General features: G+C 44.6%; 1 protein-coding gene across 2 annotated transcripts in view; it reads left to right on the top strand.

Moving 5' to 3' along the window:
* The window catches only part of LOC145357522 (coronin-6-like), a 245,580-nt gene that overhangs the window by 63,589 nt on the left and 155,321 nt on the right, over positions 1-26,670 (top strand). For both annotated transcript variants that reach the window (XM_080210953.1, XM_080210954.1), the window contains exon 2: positions 9,960-10,159. In XM_080210953.1, coding sequence (XP_080067079.1) covers positions 9,962-10,159 — 198 coding nt within the window. In that variant the 5' untranslated portion in view covers positions 9,960-9,961. The remainder of the gene's footprint in view (positions 1-9,959; positions 10,160-26,670) is intronic.

Below are 26,670 nucleotides of genomic sequence, written 5' to 3'. Positions count from 1 at the left end.
GGTAAACGTGTGGGGTTACGGCAATAGGGACTGAGCGAAATTGTGCTTGGTACAGGCTTGATGGGCCGAATGGCCTTCTTCTGTACTGTTGGGATCCTATTCTATTAAAATGATAGCCTGCTCAAATGTCTGCTGAACCGAGATGGGGCAAATTGCTTCTTCTTCTTTGCAGTTACTTAAGTTCTCCATGTTTTCCAAGCATTGCGTCAACAGTTTAAGGCTACAATATGAACTGCGTTTGGCATTTCTTTTAACTGAACTACATGGATGGCACCTGAGTGATGAGTGATGGTTAGAGATGTAATGAGGAATGCAAGAAAAGCTAATGATGTCACATCACTTAGTGTGACCAATCTTTTGTTGCATTTTTATTTGATATAAGTGTGAGCTGTCTGTGTGTGTGATGTCAGGTAACATTTTACAGATGCTTTTATGATTTGAACACAAGCATCTTTTCTTTTAACCTCTGTAAAAGTCAATGTATAATTGAATCATACTGACCATAAGTGTGCGTAATGCGATTCCTGCGATTGCTAAGCCAGCTGATCTCTTAACTGCCTCAGTATCGCTGGACCAGGCAGAGAGAAAACCAGTCTGGATTCCCATTTCTGAGTTCTCGTCATTCTCTGCTATCCATTGGTTACACATATTCATGGGTAGCATGGTGGCCCAGGGGTTAGCACTTACTGCCTCACAGCGCCAGGGACCCGAGTTCAATTCTGACCTTGCGTCGCTGTCTGTGTGGAGTTTGCATGTTCTCCCCATGTCTGCATGGGTTTCCTCTGGGTGCTCCTGTTTCCTCCCACAGGCCAAAGATGTGCAGGTTAGGTGGATTGGCCATGCTAAAATTGAACCTTAGTATCCAAAGATTAATGGGGTAAATATGACCGGTAATGGTAAGATGTTCTGTTGGACAGTCGGTGCAGACTGGATGGGCCAAACAGCCTCCTACTGCGCTCCAGGGATTCTATGATGTTTTCTTTCTTTGCCTCTTTACTCCCCCCTTCACTGCTCCACCAGCTCACACATAGAATCATACAATCCCTACAGTGCAGAGGAGGCCATTCAACTCAACAAACCTACACTGACAACAATCCTACCCAGGCCCAATTCACGTACCTCCACATATTTGCCCTGCTAATCCCCTGATACTAAGGGGCAATTTAGCATGGCCAGTCAACCTTACCTGCACACCTCTGGAGTGGAACATTCTATAGACTTGCTCTAGTTGCCCCCTCCATCCATCCCTCCCTCCCAATCTCTCACATCCTACTCGCCCATTCTCAGGATTGGATCCTCCCTATTTGAGTTTATAAAGAGCTGGATATGGATATTAACTACCAGAATGTAGCTGGCGTTAGTGGAGCTGTGCTCCAGCCTAAGTAACTGCTTTTGGAAAGGGGAAAACCTAAACCTTGAGAGTCAAAGGCAAAAGTGAACTTTTTTGTTCAGTACAAACTCGCCTGAGATTCTTCCCCGTTAGGATTTATTTATTGGATGAAAGTACCTTGCAATTTACATACACATGGGAGGGATGGGGGTGGGGGAGAGGGTTCCCTCCCAAATACAATGTATGCTTGATATTAGCTTTGCCACTAATTGCATTAGCATTTGGTATTGTATTCAAATGAAAAGTCACATCACAATTAATATCAGTGATGAGAAAGCAGATGGACACCAAATATACAAAGGGAGTCAGGATTGGGGCAACATTTTGCTTTTCTAAGCAGTTTTTATTTCAGTACATTTAAACGATGCCCAGGTATGTCAGCACATACATTCAATTTGGCAGAAAGTTCACAAGATAATGCCAGCAAAATCTGATGTATCCACAACTTTTTTGATTTGATTTGATTTATTATTGTCACATGTATTAGGATGCAGTGAAAAGTATTGATTCTCACGCACGACACAGACAAAGCATACCATTCATAGAGAAGGAAATGAGAAGAGTGCAGAATGTAGTGTCACAGTCATAGCTAGAATGCAGAGCAAGAACAACTTAATGCGTGGTACATCCATTCAAAAGTCTGATAGCAGCAGGGAAAAAGCTGTTCTTGAGTCGGTTGGTATGTGTCCTCAGATTTTTGTATCTTTTTTCTGATGGAAAAGGGTGGAAGAGAGAACATCCAGGATGTGTTGGGTCCTTAATTATGCTGGCTGCTTTTCCAAGGCAGCGGGAAATGTGGACAGAGTCAATGGATGGGAGGCTGGTTTGCTTCCAAAAGAGAAAATGCTGAAAAATCCCAGCAAGTCCAGCAGTATCTGTAAGGAGAGAAAAGAGCTGACGTTTCGAGTCCAGACGACCCTCTGTCAAAGCCCCTGAGTCCTTGGATAAGCCTGTGGTTCAGCAACCTGGTCAAAGGTTCTTGATTACTTGTCAAAGCCTGGTTTGTTTGGTGGACTAAACTTCATTCGTGACACTTTTGTAATTCCTTGTGGTCTTGGACAGAGCAGGAGTCATACGAACCTATGATACAACAAGAAAAAATGCTTTCTGTGGTGCATTTATAAAGATTGTGGAGAGTTGTAGTGGACATGGTGAATTTCCTTATACTCCTGAGAAAGTAGAGGCATTGGTGGGCTTTCTTAACTATAATGTCAGCGTGAAGGGACCAAAACATATAAATGGGGCTAGAGTTATAAAGTTCCGGATGCGAGGCTAATTTGCACAAACTGATTGGCACCCATTAGTTTTAATTTTAATGTAACCAAAGCCTGCTTCCTTTTTTGCCTTTTCCCCCCTCCCCCATTAATTACTCAGCCATTATGATTTTTCCTGTGCCTTTCTGCTTCCTTTCCACTCCTTTCAGGTCCTAAGCAACGTGGAGATTAATTTTCTGTAGACAAGTATTGCTTTGGTTTCTGAAAATATTTTCTCAGACGCAGCCACTAGATGACAAATATAGCCCGACTTGCTTTGATTTCCTTCCCTCCTATCTTTTCCACCCCTTGTGATGTCTATTGGTGAGTTTTGAAGCTGTGCTGAGGTGTTGGTGTCATTAACCATCAGTGTTCTTTTGCTCAAGTTCTGAATCACTGCTTGTGCTTTCAGGAGGTGTTGTTTCCATTTCTAGGCAATATGTTAAGAATCTAATGTATATACACATACAAGCAGAGGCACACACACACATCCCAAGATACGCACAAGCAGAGAGGTACACAATCACACAACACACACACACACACACACACACAGATATGCATGCGGAGACACACGCGCACACACACACAGACACACAAGCAGAGACACACATTCACGTGGACACACACACGCAGAGACACACGCACACAAAGACAGGCATATACGCACACACGCAGACACACAGACGTTGTACACTTCGAGCCATTGCTAATAAAATTTTTTGGCAATTGAGAACTTTTAACCAGATAGCTGAACCACAGGATTATCCAAGGATTCCAATATTCAACTTAAATGTTTCAATGAGAAATTGAATTTTTAAACCTTTTACAAAACACCAACTTCTATTTATACAGCAACTTTAACCTTTAATGCCCCAAGGCACTTCACAGGCCCAACGCAAAACAGAGTACGACATCGAGTCACATTTTGTTTAGTTGGGGCATCATGATCAGCGCAGGCTTGGAGGGCCGAAGGGCCTGTTCCTGTGCTGTAATTTTATTTGTTCTTTCTTCACATATGGTCAGATGACCAACAGTGTGCTTTAAGGGGAAGATTTTAAGAAGGTGTTAAAAGGCAGAGAGGTGTAAGGAGGGGATTTTACAGTTACCTTGACATTCAAGTGGTTAGTCGCTTAAAGGAACTTGCATTTCAAGTTCTTGGGGTGCAAGAGTGATAAATGTTTGCAGGAGTTGCATCAGACAAATGGTCTGAAAGCTCAACTGAGTGTTTCGAAACACCAGTGAGAAGGAGGAAACCTCTCTCCCGATCAGCTTTGGCCTCCTTTTCTGAGGAAAGATGTTCTTGCTTCTCAAGGGAACGCAGCAAAGGTTTACCAGGCTGATTCGGGACGGTGGGACTGATTTATGAGGACAGATGACTAAGTTAGGATTGTTTTTGTTGGACTTCAAACTAATGAGGGGGGGATCTCATAGAGACTTATAAAATTCTAACAGGACTAGACAGGGTAGATGCAGAAAGGATGTTCCCAATGGTTTAGGAGTCCAGAGCCAGGAGTCGCAGTCTGAGGATTCAGGATAAACTATTTAGGAGGGAGGTGAGGAGACATTCCTTCACCTAGAGAGTGGTGAGCCTGTGGAATTCATTATCCACAGGAAGTAGTTGATGCCATAACATTAAATGTATTCAAGAGGCATCTGGATATAGCACCTGGGGCGAAGGGGATCAGAGGTTATGGGGAGAAAGCAGGATTTGGCTGTTGAGTTGGACAATCAGCCATGATCGTAATGAATGGTGGAGCAGGCTCAAAGGGCAGAATGGCCTCCTCCTATTCCTATCTTCTATGTTTCTATATGCATATATTATGAATCTAATATATATACATATTTATGTGCATTTAGGTATTTAAAATGCTTCAGCCAAATCAAATTCTTTGTATCAGTACAACAGAAATGTTAAGAATAGGTGCCTGGGCTAATAATAGCAAGATATCAGATGCTCTGGACTGTTGGTCTACCGTCCCTTTTTTGTGCTAAGTAAATATTGTGTTTACACTGCCCTCCAATCCTTGTTTGCACCTTTTCTATTTATGGAATATTTAGGTTGTAGCTGTGACAGAATAAGACGGCATTTTGTACTATTAACACTGTACACAAAGGCTCATATTTTCCTCAAATACTTTTGGAATTATGTTAAATGCAACAATGCTGATGACAACATACTGCCATGTGCAGATTGTAGTGCATGAAATCATGGCAGAAGTGTGGGGCGCTCACAAATAAAAGATGTTTATTCCCACTTTGTATCCGGTGACAGTCATATAATTTAGGGCTGACTAACACATGAGTCACTTGCAAAAACATTCCCTGCATGGATCTGCATTTCCATACAATGAATGTGAGGGGGAATGGTACACTAGAATGTTATGCTTGGATCTAAGCTGCACTTGGATCAGGTATGTGTTGATCTAGGCTCAGCTTAACTTCCTACATTGCCTGTACGATGCCAAAGCAACATCCTGGGCTAGATTTCCAATTCAGATGTGGAGCTGAGAAGCAAAAAATAAATGATCGCTCGTAACTTCCCTTGATACGATCTGCCAGAGACTGTGCTGAATGAATGTTCAGAGACACACCCGTGCGTGACTCAGTAGTAAACAGCCCCTTAAGTGGCGATTGTTTGGTGTAATTTAAATCAAAGAATAATCATAGAATCCCTACAGTGCAGAAGGAGGCCATTCAGCCCATCAAGCCTGCACTGTCAACAGTTCCACCGAGCCCCTATCCCCGTATCGCCATGTATTTACCCTGCTAATCCCTCTGATATTCAGGGCAGAATTTTCCCATTCCACATGTCACGGGAACTGTAGCAGGCGGGACAAGGACCATGCAAAGGTCCACTGATCTTGGGGGTGCGATTGTCTGGACTTCGGGCGAGCACGGCCCAAAAATCCTGCCCTAAGGGTCAATTTAGCATGGGCAATCAACCTGACCTAAAACCTTTGGACTGTGGGAGGAAACCGGAACACCCGGAGGAAACTCAGGCAAACGTGGGGAGAACGTGCAAACTCCACATAGACAGTCACCCAAGGCCGGAATTGAACCTGGATCCCTGGCACTGTGAGGCACCAATGTGCAACACTGTGCCACCCTTAAAATTTTAACATGAATATTCTATATTTTTGTAAGAAAGTATGTTAGAAAGGACTGGAGTGGTGCTGGAAAAATGCCTTTTCACATTTCAAGATCCAACACAGATATATGTAGCATGTTCTATTCCATTCAAGCTCAGAATGCAGGCGGACAATCCAGGGTGATTCTGAAGAAAAGTCCGTGTTATTAGAGGGCTCCCCTTTTGAAATGTTTAGCTGAACCGGCATTTGTCTGTTTTGTGGTTCAGGTGAGATTTGAGAGTCCAGTTTGTGAAAAGGAGTTCACTCCATGAACCAGTGCTCCACGCTCACCACCTCCCCTTCCCCCCCCTCCACTGCCCCCACCCCCATCCCCCACCCTCCCTTCCCCCCTGCCCCCTTCCCCCCACTCCCCCTTCCCCCTACTCCCCCTCCCCCACACCCCTGCTGCCCTTCCCCCCTCCCCTGCCCCCCTCCCCCCTTCCCCCCACCCCCCCACCCCCTTCCCCCCTACCCCCTTCCCCCCACTCCCTTCCCCCCCACCCCCCCTCCCTTGCTCCTTCCCCCCACCCCCTTCCCCCCGAGCCCTCCCCCGCCCCCCCCACCACCCCCCTTCCCCACCCCCCTTCCCCCCGAGCCCTCCCCCACCCCCCCCACCCCCCTTCCCCACCCGGCCCCCCGAATCCCGATGAATCTTTCTCTAAAATTATTATCAGCAAAAGAATGAAAATCTTCACTGATGGCAAGAGCCCAGAACATTAAAGATTAGGCCGAAGATTCTGGATCCATCCTCAACCGGAAGGGCTGAGTGGCTGTATTAAATCCTCAGAGGTGGGAGTCCCTTCACCAGAATTCCTTTGTTTATGAGATCCAACAGCACTATACCGAGTGCTCTCAGAGTGCACTCTCCGTATGGGGTGCCAGAGGAACTGACACTCCTGTTTATTTGTGCTACCAAATAAACTTGTTGGACTTTAACCTGGTGTTGTGAAACTTCTTACTGTGCCCACCCCTGTTTAAATACAGAGCATGGGGTTCCCTGATTATAAGTGTCACACTGGTCTCTGCTGAGGATATAGGAATATGATTCAGTCTCTCCTTTCTGGAATTCGAACCTTCTTGACCATTCAGTTAGATCGCAGCTGAAATTTACCTCAACTCCATTAATTGGAACTTTCTCCATAACCCTTCATATGCTGATCTGAGAGGTGGATAAATTTCTGAATCTTGAACATTCTTGTAGGTAACAGCTTGCACAGCCCTGTTGGGGAATGGTGTGTTTAAGATTTCCCTACTGCTGATGTGAAAGTTCTCACCTAAAGCCAATTCCATCAATCTTTGTGACCCTGGGAAGCAGCTAAATCTACGGACCTCTGCAAAATCCCAGCTGCAGTGCTGAAGGCCTACACTCCAGAATTAGCTCAGCTGTTGCACTATGATGGCATCTACCTGACAATTGATCATATTGCTCTAGGCAATAAAATACAGGTGAAAGACAACCCAAATAATTATCCTTTCAGTTGTCCACTTCAATTACCAGCAAAGTGATAGGAGAGTTTGGCAACAGTGCTATTAAGTGGCTGTTACTCATGAATAACCCACTCAACAATGCTATGTCTGTGTTGGATGAAGACTGATCAGCTCCAGGCCTCAGTCCAGTCTTGGCCCAAACATGACCTGGCAGGAGAGAGTCAGTGATCAGGCAGGTTGATCTACTTACCTGGCAGGGGTGAAACCACATGGTCAAGCAGTCCATGGCACTTGGGGTGCCCTGATGTTGAGATGGTGGTTTGCCCAGATTAGGATGGAGTAAAGGGTCAGAGTGACCAATGAGGTTAAACTGAGGTGTCATCTGATGCAATTGTTCAAAGCCATGTGGGCCTGTTGGCTAAGATGAAGCATCAGATCAAGCCTGGGAGGGAGTACAATGCCTCATCCTGTCAGCTTAGATCTTATTTGATCGAGCCCAAGATGGAATGCAATGTCTCCTCTTCTCAACTTAGATTTGGCTTGTTCCTCATATGGGGGATCATGAATTGGACTCAATCTGAATTTGGTTTATTGGATGGAATAAATTAAAGAAAAACATGGACTCAGGCTAATTCCAGAGATGAAGAGGAAATGGCTTCCTTGACATCAAGATGACACTGATCTCACAGTGGATGAACCCAATTTGAAATCACTGGAATGGTCTACTCTTTGGTTGTTTTCACCACCTTTTCAATATCTCCCACGTCTCAATGACCAGATTTGGACATGTCCTTAAGCTGTATGTAAACAACCAGAACATTACACAGTTTCAGCATAACATTCCCTGGCTTTGTTTGGACTATTTAGTTGAAATATCCATTGGTTTTATTCATTGTGACCTTGCAGATTTTGAACCTATTGCACATCAAATCTGCTAAAACTCTCAGGATTATTTTTACACCATTTTTATACCGTGTATATTGCCCTTTTTTTGTCACCACTATAAAAAATCATCCTTCGTAATAAAATTAATTTCCTAATCATTCTCCACACTTAGAGAGTTCTGAAATTCTGAGCTGTCTTGTCTGATTCCACCGCTCATCTAAATTTGACGTTAACTATTTTCATTGATTTTCTGAATCCAAGCAATGGATGTAGCGGGCATTTTCCACTCCGGTTTTTAGGGGGCAGAAAATCCTGTGGGAATCACATAACAGCTTTTATGGCAGTAAAATTTCTCCACTTAATTGTCCTGCCTTCCCCCAGTCCCGTCGAAAACATAACAGGAATCCCGACTTTGAAAGTGGGGATTTAAATATCATTGTTAAACCTTTACGCTAATCATCATTCCCTCCATTGACAATGTGAATCACAACAGGTCCCTCCACAATGTGCACCTGGCAAGCAGAACCCGCTGGAGATACACAGGTGGGTACGACAACCAGTGGGCAGAGGTTCATGCCCAGGCAGTACCCCAGTGCTGCCCCCAGCATTGCCCCTTGGTACAGTGCCAGGGGATGTTGTGCGCAGGGAGGTTCTGTGTCTAAGGGTGGTTGGAGTTCTGTGATGGAGTACAGGAGGGGGAGTTCCATGGGAAGGAGGGCTTTGTATAGGACAGGAGTTTCTCTTTTTTTTAAGTTGTGGCAACTCTGTCCCTGATGACATCTATCTCCAGCTATGAACCCTGCATGATTCACTCTTAAGGTCTACCCTACTAATCGCCCTAACCTACACATCTTGAGACTGTGGGAGGAAATCGGAGCACCCGGAGGAAATCCACACAGACACGGGGAGAATGTGCAAACTCCACATAGACAGCGACGAGGGCCTCAGTTGAACTCAGGTCCCTGGTGCTATGAGGTAGCAACGCTAGCCACTTTGCTTAAACCTATTTTGCAATATTCAAAATGAGAATTCTGTCAACATTTGTATTGACTGAAAGGCCTGTGGGCCTATGAGGTGTGTTGTACATTCCAGGAGTCACTCAGTGGATTTATCCCCTGTCGTGCTGTGTTATAGGTAGTGAAGGGATAGAGATTGCACCTTCATGGGCCAAATAATCTCCTTTTCTACGCTTCTTTATTCAAAGTCTTAAGCCATGCTATTTCTGACGGGAAACTAGAAGCTTCTCTGCTCTGACAGGTGAGTATCGATGAGCCATATTCTGTACTAAGGGCTATTTCAGATGAAATTTTAAGCAACCAAAGCGATTTGAGAAAAATTACACCAAATGATAGCCAAAGGTCCAAAGAGGACAAGAGAGATTTACACCTTAGTCCTTTGTGGGGCAGCACGGTGGCACAGTGGTTGGCATCGCTGCCTCACAGCGCCAGGGACCCAGATTCAATTCCAGCCTTGGGTCACTTTCTGTGTGGAGTTTGCAGACTCTCCCCGTGTCTGCGTGGGTTTCCTCCGGGTGCTCCGGTTTCCTCCCACAGTCCGAAAGGTGTGCTGGTTAAGTTGATTGGCCATGCTAGATTGTCAGGGGAATTAGCAGGGTAAATATGTGGGGTTATGGGAATTGGGCCTGGGTGGGATTGTGGTTGGTGCAACATGGCCTCTCATGTCCTCATTCTGCACTGAAGGGGTTCTATGATTCTTTCTGAATGGTTAACCATAAGAAATGTCAGTTTCTGAGCAACGCCAACAAAATTTGTGGCGTAAATAGAAAGAAAAAGATAAATGTGTATAAACTATTAAAAAAAAATCAAAAATCATTTCAAAAGTAACCTTGCTGTGCCTTTTTTTTGCTTGTAGCCATGAGTCGCAGGGTTGTTCGTCAGAGCAAGTTTCGCCATGTCTTTGGGCAGGCAATGAAAGCCGACCAGTGTTATGAAGACATCCGAGTGTCCAAAGTGACGTGGGATAGCTCCTTCTGTGCAGTTAATCCCAAGTTTGTGGCCATCATTGTGGAATCTGGTGGAGGAGGCGCCTTCTTGGTCCTGCAACTGGCCAAAGTAAGTCTTGCTAAGGAGCTTAATCTTGCTTGGTGTGTTCAGATCTTAGATATATATCTTCTGTGCAGTTACGATGCAATGATATTTGTTTTAGGAGTGAAGGCAGTTCAGAACGTGGGTTGAAGATTCGTATAGTGTTTAAATGCTGTGGAAAGGTTGTTGGCTAAAGTTAAATCCTTACTCAAGATTGTCTTTTTGAATTCTGTTCTACATTGCATTGCGATTATAGTGAGTTTCTTTGTTTAAAATCCTACATCTTCAATTTGAGGTGTTGCATTCAAGATCAATTGTCCATTCATCTCACGAAGGAGCAGAGCTCTGAAAGCTCGTGACTCCAAACAAGCCTGTTGGATTTTAACCTGGTGTTGTGAGACTTCTCACTGTGCCCACCCCAGTCTAACGTCAGCATCTCCACATCAAAATAAATAAGTCATCTCTGGAATTCCTACAATGCAGAATGAGGCCATTCGCCCCATCACATCTGCACCGAACCTCCAACAGAGCATCCCACCGGGCCCTATCCCCATAATCACATGTATTTATTCTGCTAATCTTCCTAATCCCTCACTTAGTGGCAATTTATCTTTTATCTGCACATCTATAGAATGTGGGAGGAATCCAGAGAGGAAACCCACACAGACATGGCGAGGACGTGCAAGCTCCACTCAGACAGTCATCCAAGACTGGAATTGAGCCTGGGTCCCTGGCGCTGTGAGGCAGCAGTGCTAACCACTGTACCACCTTTGTTCATGAACAATTCCACTGGTTAAATAGAGAACACAAGGAGAATGGCAGAGAATCATGAGGGTTATTTAACGCAGTTGCAATCCTGGCAAAGTAGCATTGCCCAGATAGCGTATATGGGATATTTCAGATCTGCATCTTACATAACCTCTTGTCTGTTAAAACTGACAAGAGTTCCCTAAAATTGCTCCTACAAAATCATTCACAGGGCTCTGCGTTGACACAGGAAGTTCAACATTGCTGTTGTAATTCGAAGGGTCATTTCACTTTCACATTTCATTTCAGTAAACATTTTGAAGGGCTAGCAATGCTTTGCCATGAGCAGTGGGTCACTTTCAGAGAAATACGAAGTTCCTAATTTGAGTGAACAAGGCTGGCATTAGCATTCTGTAACTACATTCATCTGTATGTACAGCTGCACTGGGAATAACTGTACCTTATAATGTTATAAGACTTACTGAGCATGTAAAGAGCCGGGATGTTTGCCGAGATGTTCTTTGCAGGAGCGACTGCTGGAGGTCACTTCCTTCTTTGTGACATGAAGTACAGGTTGCACGAATTGTAAAATGAAGATCTTAATTTAATTTGTTTCATGAAATGAATTGGTGCTTGAACTACAATAACTGGAAGAGATTATGTCAGTCCTTCGACTGCAATAGAGGTGCAGTGTGAGTTAATCTTCAATGAATTAGTGAGTGAATTAGTGGGTGTGCTGATGGCAAGTGGTAAAATTGTGCTGCTAATGTGTACACTGGTTGTTGTTGCCAATGGGATTTTATATTGCTGGATAAGCGAACTGAATATGAATGTGTGTAAAGCTCTGACTCATTAGCATCATCAGATACTCTGCTTAAACCAGCAATTTGCTGTGTGACCTTTTGCCCAACTCTCCAGCAGTGGTTGCTATGATTAAGCAGCTGCTTTATTTTACATGTCTGTGTCTACTAATGGAGCTGCCCAAAGTGAGAAAAAGACGATATTGTCTTGTGGAGGTATGTGACAAAGGAAAATAAATCATCATCATTAGTCTACTGCTATTTTTAAAGCAATGTTATTAAATTTTTCAAAGAGCGAGCTTGATAACAAACGTTATTGAATGGCCAGTACTCCTACTCTTACCTAATGAACCTCCTAATTTCATCCCTTTTTAATTTTTAAAAATTCTTACCAGAGCCACAGCAATGTGGTTCACTCTCAACTGCCGTCCAAAGGCAACTAGGGATGGGCAATAAATGTAGGCCAGCCAGCGACACCCATGTACCACGAATGAATGAAAAACCCCTCAATGGGCCGACTGGCCTCCTTCTGCACTGTGTGGGGATCCAATGATTTTAATAGAAATGGAACATATTGTTTGTGTTTGCAATTGTACGCTTTGACTGTGCGCAGGAAATTAATTCTGGACTGAGGGATTCACTGTTGACGTAATCCCAGTTTTTATCCTTCAGGTTAAGTATAATAGCCACACTTTCTACATTGGCGTCAACCAGAAGTGACAGCATCTCATTCAAAACAGAAAATCCCATTCAAACCTCTGCAGCTGACATTGCTTTTTGTACGTGACCGATTTTGCTGTGTTTGAATTGATTTCTAATTATGTTCCTTTTACGCGAGAAACAATAGAATTGCAGGTGAAAAAAGCCAATGCTGAATAATGTGCAAAAGATTAAGGCTCCATGCACTCACATTGCCTTTGGCTGACGATACAAGGCTTCTTTCATATACTTCCCTGCATCTCTCTTGTGCTACGACGCTGGAGATTTATATTCAGCTTCTTGGCAGTCAGCATTCGGGGCTTTTACTACAAATAGCTTTTGCCAAAACCTGGCCACATATAACTGCAGCGCGGATGACTCGGGGCAGGATAATATTCTGTTGCTATGGATATTGGCAAAGGTTTGCTTTCTATGTTTGGTGCAGAGATTGGTATATTCAGAACTGGCCGGGGTTGGACCCTAAGTGATGCTGGCAGTTGCGATTTAGTATTTTTTGCTTTTACTAAATGGTGGCTGGTTTTGCGGAGCTGGATCTGGGATATCAGCGCTTTTGCTTTTCATTTGCATATTCTTTGATGTTGTTGCCCAGTTGCCATAATGGAAATGATCAACCTTGTGTTCATTTCCCCCACCCCCCACCCCCCTCCACCCCCCTCCACCCAGCCTGTGTGATTATCATTATACAACTCAGCTTATCATCATTATTCTCAGTTATCATGCATTAACAGATCAGCAGCTGCATTTTTGTTAGGCCGGTGTCTACAATGCCGACACCATGGCCTCACAGTGGGCAACAACAAATGCGCCATTGTTACCGGGAACTTTGGTGCTAATTATTGCCATTGCTATGATCGCTATGCTAGAAAGTTTAAGTATTAGTATCGCAGAAAGGCTGACATTAACACTGCAATGAAGTTACTGTGAAAATCCCCTAGTTGCCGCATTCCAGCACCTGTTTGGGTACGCTGAAGGAGAATTTAGCGTGGCCAATGCGCCTAACCAACACATCTTTTGCACTGTGGGAGGAAACCAGAGCACCCGGAGGAAACCCGTGCAGGCACGGGGAGAACGTGCAAACTCCGCATAGACAGTGACCCAAGCTGGGAATCGAACCAGGGTCCCTGACATTGTGAGGCAGCAGTGCTAACCACTATGCCACCGTGCCATCCCCTACTATGCCTTCTGTTTGTTTGCCTACTTGGACAATTCTTCTCCTCCATTGCCAATGGTCCTGACCAGGTCCTGCGCTGTGCAGCTTCCAATCATCTACAACCTAAAGAGGCAGTTCTAATTATGATATGGCGTTAAAGAAGGGTGACACTGCCTGAATCAGGTAGGCACGTTTGACGCTCAGTGAGTTGATCTCTTATTAAAATGGAGCCAGAGGCATTGCAGCTGTAATGGGACAGTGAAGCTGTCAATCTCATTCTGAACGTATTAACGTCAGGCTCTGACGATTAAAATCGACTCTGACTGAGTGTTGGTATTTGATTGGGAGGGATGCTCCTTCTTGTCAACTCACCTTTACCTTTCATGAAGACTGGTGAATGCTGGAAGAAATGTACCCCGCATGTCCTCCCTTAATATCATTCAAGGTCAATTGGTGTAATTTGCGATGGCTCGCATCCAATATTTAAGAACACATGGAAAGGTCATTCTTCCCATTGAAGCTCATCCCTCTAATCCCTGCCTGGCTAATTTTGTCCACTAAATACCTTCTCTAATGTATGGCAAATTATTTCATACATCATCATCGGATAATGTTTTGTAACCTCAGTAAGGCCCTGTTAAACACCTTTTTTAAAATTCATTCGTGGGACATGGGCATTGCTGGCTGGCCAGCATTTATTGTGTGTCCCTAGTTGCCTCAGGGCAGTTGAGAGTTAACCACATTGCTGTGGCTCTGGAGTCACATGTAGGCCAGACCAGATAAGGATGGCAAATTTCCTTCCCTGAAGGATATTAGTGAATCAGATAAGTTTTCCTGACAATTGACATGGTCCTTAATAGATTCCCAGTTCCAGATATTTTTTATTGAATTCAAATTCCACCATCTGCTGTGGCGGGATTTGAACCCAGGTTCCCAAAACATTAGCTGAGTCTCTGGATTAATAATTTAGCGATAAGACCACTAAGGCATTGCTTTCTCATGTTCACCTGAAAAGGGCCTTGATTTATTCAATAGTTTGTTCAGAAGATGGCAGTCCACAAACATCCAGTCCCTCCACCACTGACGATCAGTAGCAGCAGTGTGTATACTATCTACAAGATGCACTGCAGAAATTTACCAAAGATCCTTAGGCAGCACTTCTACACCCACAACCACTTTTATCTAGAAGGACAAGGACAGCAGATAAATGGGAACACCACCACCTGCAAGTTATCCTCCAAGCCACTCACTTGGACATATATCGCCGTTCCTTTGCAGTCGGTGGGTCAAAATCCCAGAATTCCCTCCCTCATGGCATTGTGGGTCAACCCACAGCATGTGGACTGCAGCGATTCAATAAGGCATCTCACCACCGCTAATATTTGGAAGCTTTGTCCCAGGGCAGAAAAGACAATTACAAGAGGGCACAAGTTCAAGGTGAGGGTGGGGGAATGTTCAGTGGAGATGTGCAGAGGAAGTTTTTTTACATAGAGGGTGGATGGGGGCCTGGAATGCACCGCCAAGTGAGGCGGTTGAGGCAGCCAAGGTAGCGACATTTAAGATTTATCTGGATAGACACGTGAACAGACGGGGAATAGAGGGATACAGGCAGTTGGTCTAGATAGGACAACATGATTGGCGCAGGCTTGACTGACCGAAGGGTCTGTTCCTATGCTGTGTTGTCCTTTGTTCTTTGTTCTCAAAGGCAGCTAGGAATGGGCAATAAATGCTGGACAGCCAGCAACACACATGTCCCACGAATGAATAAGAAAGGCAGATAAGCTTTGAGGCAGGATTTTAAAAGCGCAATGATGGAAAATTCTCCGATTCTGCAGGTACAATGGACAGAACGTTCTATCGGAGCAGGGTTGAAGAATCAGAGTGGCGGTGCCATAACCTCGTTGCCCCTTTCGTGTGGGATCAGGAAATTTACCCTGTGGTTGGCCCAAGGTTTCGCTGTGATATTTTTGATTGGAAATGAAACCAGATCACAACATCACAGAGGTCACTGCACAGCGTTTCACACGGCAGATCAAACAGAAGCATTAAGTATCACATTGTTCAGAATGTTTGGTAGGAACAGCAAGCATATCCTCCCTGTTTGAACAAATGAGCCCACGCTACAGAGCTTTAACCAACTATATTTGTTACCTATAGGAAATCCTATCTGCATGACATCTCTTTGCACTGCTCCGCAATGTTTCCACAAGGGCTGCGATCCATCAGATGTAATTTAATCAAAGCAGGTGATGACAATGTTACTAAAATAGTCCACCACCCATACCTAACAGAGATTCGCTGAGCGTCTCATTCCTTTTAATGCTTCCTTCATGCAAAGAGTAATGACTGATGGAAATAAATGTTTGGGGCATTTTATGAGAAATCTAAAGAGTTCGTTGGATCATTTTTTTAAATTCATTCATGGGACAAGGGCGAGGCTGGCTGGCCAGTATTTAAATTATCGAATCAAACAATATGGGACGGTTCATTGTGTCGATACCTGCCGCCTGAAAGAGATACCCAATTAGCCCCATTCCCTGTCCTTTCTCCATTGGGCAGTGTTTTCAGGAAAGGTCAAAGATAGGATCTTGAGCCTGGACTCTGCACGCGTGAGATCGCCAGCGAGGGCTCAAAATCTGTCGAACACCGGAAATCGCGAATCTCACCAGCGAGATTACGATCTCCGATTTTCCCCTCCTCTCGCCGGTGACGTAATCAGGTTCAAGCCCATTTAATAGATTTTCAATAGAGTTAGATGTAACTGTACACCCCACCCCCCCCTTCCTTGCCAAATTAATACCCCTCACTAAATGTATTATCCATTCCCCCCTCTCCTTGCCAAACCATTCCCTCCTCACTAAATGTATTATACACTCTCCCCTCTCCTTGCTAAACATTCATACCTTGCCGATGTGACGGTGAGATTCTCGACAGGTTCACCCTGATGTGAATCTGTTGAGGGGATTCCTCCCAGGGCGCAAAGTAAGTACAGCCCCCGGGGCAGAGGAGCATGACCAGGCCGCGCCCTACCTCCTGGCACTGTCCCCGCCACAAGTGCCAACCTGTGCCAGGGACCCGTGCCGGGGCGGATCCTAGGGAGAGCTTCTTACGCAGGATCACATCAGTTTGTGGCGGTGAGGGTGGGATGGATGCCGAGGGCAATGGGGATCCGGGGGATGATCGGGAGGGCAGAGGTGCTCATTATTATTTGTGATCATGGGGGAAGGGGTTAGGGCTGTTGTTTCTCATTTGAGACTGAGGCTCCCTTTTAAAAGCAGCGCCCCATCTTTGTGGAGCAGGCTCGCGGCACTCAGATTCCTCGCTAGAGTGACGACACAAACCCCACCCACTCTTTCCCTTTCTTTCAAATCTCAAGATTTGGAGTGATACCTGGTTTTCTCTCCAGAACTGACAATTAGTGCTCAGTTGTACCAAAAAATGCAATGTTGTTTCCAGTGTGTTTTTAAAATCATAGAATCCTACAATGCAGAAGGAGGCCATTCGGCCCTTCAAGTCTGCACTGACCATAATCCCACTCAGGCCCTATTCCTGTAACCCCACATATTTACCCAAGCTAGTCCCCCTGAAACTAATGGACAATTTAGCATAGCCAATCTACTTACTCCGCACATCTTTGAACTGTGGGAGGAAACAAGAGCACCCGGAGGAAACCCAATGTAGAGACGGGGAGAACATGCAAACTCCACACAGTGACCCAAGCCGGGAACTGAACCTGGGTCCCTGGCGCTGTGAGGCAGCAGTTCTAACCACTGTGCCACAGTGCCAGCCAGAGATTCCCCAGGAGAGAAATCAGAAGGGTATTTCTTTGTTAAAAGAAGAATTTTTTTTTATTCATTTCGAACTCTTGTGTTTAAGCTCTAAAAATATTGGCATGAGAGGCTATTTAAAGATAGAACGATTTGCATTTATATCACAGCTTTCATCATCACAGGACATCCCAAAACATATTGCAGACACTGAAGTAAGTGTAGCCACCATTGCAATGTAGATGTGGCAATTATCTCACAGTCAACTCTGACGAACAGCAATGTGATGATGAGCAGATAATCTTTTTATAATTGGAATTTAATTGGTGGGGGCAGTGGGGGGGGGAATCATGAGTTGGAATGGAGTCTTTACAGTATTTATGTTTGCTGATTCCCTCACTGCACTCCACCTGACTCCCAATACCTTAACTCCCGTGGGGCTGTTTCTCCCATCCTGCTGCGCTAATTATTTAGTGCAACCGGCCAGGAGAATCGCGCATCGGCCAATATGCAGGATTCCTGTGAGCGTTTTGTCTTCCAGGCCCAGATTTCTGGTGGTGTCTGCGCAGCGCTGGAAATAGGCTGGGAGACAGGGTCAGCGTGTCAATGGTATTTAGCACACTATTTAAATGCTATTAGCGGCTGAGGACTGAATTCTCTGGACCCAGTGGCATCTCGCACTCTGTCAGATTGTTTCGCTCCAGCAGGGATTACTATTGCTCCCCACTTTCGGGAAACTAGCAGGACGGACCCGCTGGAGTGAAGAGGGTGCAATCGATGCCCCCTGGGACGTTGGGCAGTATATGAGAGACTGACACTTTGGGGCCATTGCGCATGCACAGAGGCCTGCTGGTTCCAGCCTGTCCAGCCTGAATAGGCCCTGCCTCCTGAAATCTAATGTTATTCACGCTAGTGGCCTCTGCTTTGCACAGAGTGTGGGAGATTTTAGTCTGAACTTCCACTGAAGAAAACAGCATGAATTACTTGAGTTTTCCCGCATATTCGACACTGACAATTTTTTGGGAGAATCGACCCCCCCCGATATCTGCCTGTCTGTTTTCTCATTCTCCATCTCTCACTCTCATATTCCACTCTGATTTGATCTATTACTGTTACATGTATTAACATACAGTGAAAAGTATTGTTCCTTGCGCGCTATACAGTCAAAACATAACGTTCTCAGAGTACATAGGGGAGAAGGAAAGGAAAGGGTGCTGAGTGTAGTGTTATATTCATAGGTAGGGTGTCAAGAAAGATCAACTTAATAGAAAGTAGGTCCTTTCGAAGTTCTGATGCCAGCAGGAAGAAGCTGTTTTTGAGTCAGTTGATAGGTGACCTCAGACTTTTGTACCCTTTTCCCGACGGAAGAAAGTAGAAGTGAGTGTGTCCAGGGTGCGTGGGATCCTTGATTATGCTGGCTGCTTTTCTGAGGCAGCGGGAAGTGTAGACAGAGTTAATGGACAGGAGGCTGATTTGAGTGATGGACTGGGCTTCGTTCCATGTCCCTTTGTAGTTTCTTGCTGTCTTAGAGCAGGAACTATACCAAGCTGTGATACATCCAGAAAGAATGCTTTCTAGGGTGCATCGCTAAAACTTGGTGACAGTTGTAGCGGCTGTGCCAAATTTCCTTAGCCACCTAAGGAAGTAGAGGGTCCTTGGTGGGCTTTCTGAACTATAGTGTTGGCATGGAGGAATCGGGACAGATTGTTGGTGAAGCGCGCCATTGGTGGATCACTGGCAAAAAGAACCTTTTTCAGTGAGTTGCAATCAAGTGGCACCCGGCAGATCTCAGGCTGGATATCCTGGGTCTCAGATCAGTACAGTTGAGCCCTATTTTAATCCCCGTTCCAGATGAAGAGAGTGATGGCACGGTGGCATAGTGGTTAGCACTGCACCCTTACAGTGACAGGGACCCGGGTCCAAATCCGGCCTTGGGTCACTGTCTCTGTGCGGTTTGCACATTCTCCCCATGTCTGCGTAAGTTTCCTCTGGGTGCTCCGGTTTTCTCCCACAGTCCAAAGATATGCAGGTTACGTTGATTGGCCATGCTAAATTAACTCTAGTGCCAGGGGGATTAGCAAGGTAAATGTGTGGGGTTACGGGGGCTGGGTGGGATTGTGCAGACTCGATGGGCCAAATGGCCTCCTTCTGCACTGTAGGGATCCTATGATTTATTGCTTCCACCTGTGTGTTCACCTCGAAGTGATCAAGGAGAAAAATAATTCAAAAGTAGCTTAAGAGACATGGATGAGATATTCTAGGGGAGTCTCACATGAGGGGGGCTTATATTACCTTGGACCGTATGTGTGGATGCCACAGGCATTTTGTTTGCAGGGCTATTAATCATCAGGAGCTGTTTTGGTGAGTTGGATTGAGGTCTTACCTCGTGCTTGGAGTCTCGTGCTTCTATATAATGCTTAGAGATCCATTCCCTACGGACTGGCATTCAGCCGTTTTCTCGACATCTCTTCCATCTGAGGCTGCCTGCCAGTGAGATCATTCCTATCCCCAGGCTATCGACCTTTGAACTGTTAAAGGGCAAGAAATTAGCATCTAATTGTGCAACGTGAACCAGAATGTGTAATGCAAAAATCAATCAGCTGTAACTGTTCTCTGGTCCCTCGGAATCAACTGGAGTAGAAGCAAAATGATCTCATAATAAGGCCACTTAGCGTTGCTGAACTGATGACAATGTCTTCTGGTCATTTCTTATTGCTAAGTTAATGACGTTATAATGGTCCTGTCCCTTTTGTGCAAAAAGACAGTTACTTTCAAATTAAAAACTAAGTAACTGCAAAAGTTGAACACACACACACACACACACACACACACATACACAGCCCCCCAGAGGCTCAGATAGAATCCATGAAAAGGCAGATTGATGTAATGAGTACTGATCCTTCAAAACTGAAGAGGAGAAGCAGACAGGTAATTCAAAAAGAAAGGAGAAGGGGAAATACAAATTTTTTTTGAAAAAGCAAACAGTATGGAGAAAAATCGTGACTGGAATAATCGAAAAGTGGGCAGGAGCATTACGAAATTCGCATTACAAAATTGACAGACAAGGGGATTAAGGGTTATGGGGAGAAAGCAGGAAAGTGGAACTGATCCACTTCAGATCAGCCATGGTCTTATTGAATGGCGGGGCAGGCTCGAAGGGCTAGATGGCCTACTCCTGCTCCTATTTCTTATGTTCTTAATTCGGCACCGGGGTCTGCAGATGCAAATCAAAATGGGAGGGCTAAGGGGACTGCGTGAACATGAGGGAACATGGTGGGGCTGTTAGTTTTGGAATTCATAATCTCATAGGCTGGAATTTTACCATCCCATCCGCCATGGGATTTGGAGGGATAGAGGGGCAGACCATGGAAAGGTCTGTCGACCTCAGGTGGGATTTTACTGTTTCAGGATGAGCGTGGCCGTAGTGTTCATCCAGAAGCAACCCTTCCAGCGTAGGTAATAAAAATATAACAAAACTTACAAATCAAGGAAAAGGTTCATTAAAGAAACTTCATTGCTCCAAGCTTGAGGCCTCACCTTGGGCCAATCCAAGCAATTTAACAATTCCCAACAGGTTCTTATTTATACTGAGTCAGCTAGTCAGCTGACCATCAAATCATTCTGTCTTTGGTTACATGATTTGCTGGGTCAGCTGACTCTTTAAGCTTGTTACCATTATATCAGATACAGTATTATCACCGGTTACATTCTAACACATAGAATCATAGAATCCCTATAGTGCAGAATAAGGCCATTTGGCCCATCAAGTCTGCACCGACCACAATCCCACCCATGCCCTATCCCCATAACCCCACTTATTTAACCTGCTAGTTCCTCTGACACTAAGGAGTAATTTAGCTTGGCCAATTAGCATAACCCATACATCTTTGGAGTGTGAGAGGAAACCGGAGCACCCGGAGGAAATCCACTCAGACAAGGGGTGGGCTTGCAAACTGCACAGAGACAGTGACCCAAGACTGGAATTGAACCCTGGTCCCTGGCACTGTGAGGCAGCAGTGCTAACCACTGTGCTGCCAGAACTCTTAAAAAGAGTGTTGAAGTGAGGATATGGCTAAAGTCTAAAGTCAGTGTTTGTATTTGAGAGTTTCAGGTTGCCTAACGGAAAGATAAAATGTTCTTGAAGCTTGAACTGAATCGTATTGTTGTGTCATGTTGGAGGGGTCTTGAGAATCATGGACGCTGGTATGAGGGGAGGTGTCAGATCATGGCTGATCTGTATCTTAACTCCATTACTAACCATGATTACCTTCTTGTGTTCTGCTGATGTGGACTCTGTGGTTCAGAGACACCTAGAAAGGGAGAAATGGCTTGGCTAATCGACCGAGATACAAAAAAAACTGATACACTGAACTCACTTTGAAAAGACAAATCCGCTTGCCTGTCGCTGTGTCGGATGTAACTCTTGGCTCTGAGATCCATTATGTGGAAGAACCAATCTTCCTGCTGTCTCACCATGAATGTGTTCTTTAAGCCAGTTGGATCAAAAATGGCATTGGCACCAGCAGCAGTGAGGATGCCTGTAAACACTGCTGCCTTTCTTTCCCAAGGACAAACACATGCTGGCACTCTCCTTTAGACATTTTGATTTAATTTGATTTATTCTTGTCACTTATATTAATATACAGACAAGCATACTGTTCATAGACTACCTAGGGGAGAAGGAAACAGGACAGTGCAGAATACAGTGTTACAGTCATAGCTAGGGTGCAGAGAAAGATCAGCAGAATATATGGTAGGTCCATTCAAAAGACTGATGGCAGCAGGGAAGAAGCTGTTCTTGAGTCGGTTGGTACGTGATCTCAGACTTTTGTATCTTTATCCCGACGGGAGAAGATGGAAGAGAGAATGTCCGGAATGGGTGGGGTCCCTGATTATGCTGGCTGCTTTTCTGAGGCAGCGGGAAGTGTAGATGGTGTCAATAGATGGGAGGCTGGTTTGCGTGATGGACTGGGCCACGCTCGCAACTGTGTGTATTTTCTCTATTGGGTCAATTTTGAGTGCCCACTTTTATGTTGTGTTGAGCCTGTAAGTTTCCATGTAACTTTGAATCCTCTTGTATGGTATGGGAGAGGTGGCCTGGCAGGGAATTCCATAACAAACTGGACAAGTGCATTGCGCAAGTTTATATAATTAAGCAGACAATTGTGGTTCATTGTAGTTGAAGGTTTAGATACCATATGAGGACCATTGCCAAGGTAATGAACAGTGAAATGTCAATTGGATTATTCATTGAACATTGTCCCTGCTGACTGAGGGACCTGTTGCTTGAGGACCTGATGTGTGTCTGATGGGAAGACAGCTGTGTCACCCTTGACAGCACGTGGCTGAACAAGACCCACTAAATATAACCCAGCAACTTATTTCAAGTTACAGCTCCCAGTGCCTGCTGCTTCAGCAATGAGCTGCCTGCTTAATTCAAAATATAACCGGCATTTTCCATTGTTGCTTTTTTTTTCAGGGGGATCTGTAGTTGGGTTTGTCTTCTGCAACAGAATCTTTTTTTTGTTTTATTTGTTCAGGCAGTGGGTTTGCTGTATTCTCAAACAAGAGCCACTGGAATGCAAATAGGACCTTCTGAGTAACATGAGCAGGTGATCAGGCAATTTTTCCAAGTGGACAACTTCTGCCTTGATCTCATTGCCTGATGTAATCTTTTGTACCTTACTAAATCTGTCCCTGGAGACTTGGATCAGCCATTTGCTAGGGGCATGTAATCATAGGAGTGGATGATCCATCAAAACTGTCAAGCTTAGAAATATAGGAAGCTAAGTCATTTAGATTGCTTGCAGTTCTCTTGTACAACTCTCCCCTGTCTTTAATTTAGATACATTTTATAATTGGGTCTTCGGACGTTAAAGGGTCATTGAGATTTTCCTCTGTGACTGGATTTATAAGACTCTTTGTCGTTGTTGCAACATCCATGTATGCTTGGAAATGCAAAGGCACTAATTACAAGTAATATAATTAAGTTTTAAGTTTGTTTATTTGTCACAAGTAGGCTTACATTAATACTGCCATGTGAAAATCCCCTAGTCGCCACAGCCTGCTTGGCTACACTAAGGGAGAATTTAATGTGGCCAATCCACCTAGCCAGCATGCGTTTTGGACAGTGGGAGGAAACCGGAGCACCCAGAGGAAACCCACACAGACACAAAGAGAACGTGCAGACTCCGCACAGACAATCACCCAAACCAGGACTCGAACCCGGTACCCTGGCAGTGTGAGGCAGCAATGCTAACCACTGTGCCACCGTGCCACCCCGTAATTTGTACAGTACATGTAACCTGTCATTGATAAGCCCTTAAATTGTATCACATATTACCAAAAAGTGTGAATGCATATCAATTTGGGTATTATAATCTTGACGAGACTCCATCACAGTGTATAACCTTGGAAGTTTAACTCTTAGAGATCCATGGCACATAGCAATGCTTAAATGAAAGGCTGGAAAATTGTACTAAACCCAGTAGAACCAGATTGCAGATTTATGATGTGTAAATGGGCCACGTTTAATTGAGATCGAATTCGTAAAGAGCTGGTGATTAGGTTGATTGGCAATGGTAAATTAGTATCAGGAGACCAGCAGGGTAAATGTGTTGGGGTTACAGGAATAAGGTCTGGGTGGGATTGTGGTTGGTGTGGACTCGATGGGCTGAATGGCCTCCTTCTGCACTGTAGGGATTCTATAATAATTACACCTGTTATTACATTGTACGGTAATTCCCGCTGGGCATGGGACATTTGTGAATTTGTCGAATATTTTGAATCCAGAAATATTGCTGATGTTTTCCTGCCCGCTCCCCACCTTCCCCTGTTCTGGAAAATGAATCCATTCCCGTTGCTTGTGCTGCAGTGCGCTGGGTGTTTGGAGAGGCATTTCCAGTTCACTTTCTGGAAGAAAGTGTTTTATGCGCCACTTTCTATCACCAGCCACACACCTACCCCCTCTCCCCCCTTTCCCCAGCACCCCTCCCCCCACCTCTCTCTCTCTCTCACACACACACACACACACACACACACACACACACACACACACACACACGCCTTTCTGTCTCAGCGGGAAGCCAAAAAAATGTGACTTGTGATAAGGTTGAAGACTCTTTTTATTTAAAGCGAGACGAACCGCAGAAGATTGTGCTCTGTAGCTTTGATTCTGGGTTCAGCCAGTTTGTCTCTGGGTGTTTGACCTCATCAATTTGACCTCACCCTTGCTTGGATTACAGTCTCGTAATCCAGTCCCACCCATCCTGTAGCCTTTATAAATAGTTTTTCTGAGTGTTTTTCACCCATAAAATGCTGTGCATTTATTTGTAATCCACTGAATGCTAAAAGACATCAGCACGTTTTGAAATATTCTTTATTTCCATTTCACACATTCAGGAGAAATCCTTTTCTCTCACTTTCTACTAGTGAATAATAAAAATGAAGTGAAGTGCAAGGCACAGAATTGTTGAGCATATGGCTCCCTGTATAAGAAAATATTAATGTCTCTAATTGGTTCCTTATTACTATTAGAAGGGCCAAGGCTCAGAGAGTATCACTGGTCATGAAGTGTCATTACTTTGTGGCAGGTTTGCATGAGTAGTTTCCATTGTAGCTTACGATGGAAGTATAAATACTGGATCAATTTAGCATGGGCGCTACTGATGGAATTTTGCCACTCGCCCGCCCAAGGCTCTTAAGATCCTATCTGGCACTCACCTGATGAAGGAGCAGTGCTCCGAAAGCTCGTGCTACCAAATAAACCTGTTGGACTTTTAACCTGGTGTTGTCAGACTTCTTATAAAGAGAGAGAGACTGGCTTTTTCTGCCAGTGCGGTACTGATCAAAGCAGAATTCAAAAACAGATTGAACAGGTTTCGAAAACAGACTGTTAGCCGAATACACAGTTCCACAACGTATCCATTTTAATCTCGCAGATGTTGTTTATGAAAAACTTTGTTTGGCTTATAAAAAGACCTGTTTTTGCTGGCATTGTACTTGCAAAAATGCAGTCAATTTTCTAGCTAACCCAGCATGCCTTCTGAATTTTAAAATGTAGTCAAGTTTTTTAAGCTGAGCAGAGTTAGTTACATAGGCAGAAATATCTTAAAATGAAGTCTTTGCATAAATGAAGTGAACTATACAGAGGCTCAACATTGGGATTGCAATGAGCACCTAGTTCCTTATCGCTCTTATTTTGGCCGGCTGAGACACGATGGGCTGAATGGCCTCTTTCTGCACTTTTCTATAAGTGAATCTTGGGATTGGGCACATCAGGCCGCTCCAGGAGTCAGTGTAACCAGAACTCAGTAACAGTGGTTTCAGACCTGCTGAAAATAGTACTGCATTTAGCCTGTCTAAAGAGAAAGCAGTGACAATGATTTCTGGGGTTCTATTTGACTAACTCTCGTAGTGAGTTGCAAGGAACCTTCAATCAAAGGAAGAGCTGTCTAGCGATCCCCAGTAATGTGGGGAAATAGGAAGTAATGATTATAGGCTGCAGAGTTGATGCTACTGTTCTGCTGGCTATTTACCAGCCAAAGCACGGATGCAGTTAGTGAAGGCAGTCAGGCATTCACTGTACCTGCTGTCAAAAGCTTCGCCCTCCTTTAGCGAATTGATTTGTCGGTTTGGCTTACTGCTCAGCCAAGTCTTCAACAAATTGTCGTCTTAGATTTGGACGGTTTGTCATTTAAAGCAGCAATTTAATGTGGAGCTATCAATGCAATGCTGTTGCAGTGCAATCGGAAATTCAGCATGCTTAAGGTTTTTTTTAACTTAATTATTAGCCTGGAAGGGAAAAGTTGACACAGGTTGAAAGCATTAAATCAGAGTTACCTGAGGCAGCTATTTTTGAAAAAAAAATTAAAGAATAATTGTAAATATTAAAGGATTTAATACATAAGCTGTGGTATCACAACCTCGGTTCCCTCAGTTGGTGGATACACCGTGAGCTGCAATTTGGAGCCAAACTGAACAGGTTTTATCCGTGTTCTGTGTGGAAGTAGTTTGGGCAGCGTTCACCAGGCGCACCAAGCTTCCTAATATCTCACCTTTCCCTGCACCCAGTAGCCCAAAAGTGAGGGGGTGGTTTAGCTCAGTTGCCTGGATGGCTAGTTTGTGATGGGGAGCAATGCCAACAGCACGGGTTCAATTCCTGTACTGGCTGAGGTTATTCATTGAAAGCTCTGTCTTCTCAACCTTGCCCCTCGCCTGAAGTGTGGGGATTCTCTGGTTAAATCACTACCCTTGAGGGGTGAGCAGCCTATGGTCATTTGGGACTTGAATGGCTTTGCCAGTAAGCATAGTAGCACGATGGCACACTGCTGCCTCACAGTGCCAGGGACTTGG

The sequence above is a fragment of the Carcharhinus amblyrhynchos genome, chromosome 23 (genome assembly GCF_965287045.1).
Source record: "Carcharhinus amblyrhynchos chromosome 23, sCarAmb.v2.hapA, whole genome shotgun sequence".
Lineage (NCBI taxonomy): Eukaryota > Metazoa > Chordata > Chondrichthyes > Carcharhiniformes > Carcharhinidae > Carcharhinus > Carcharhinus amblyrhynchos.
The sequence above is the reverse complement of the archived record's forward strand: the minus strand, read 5'-3'. Positions and strand labels throughout refer to the sequence as shown.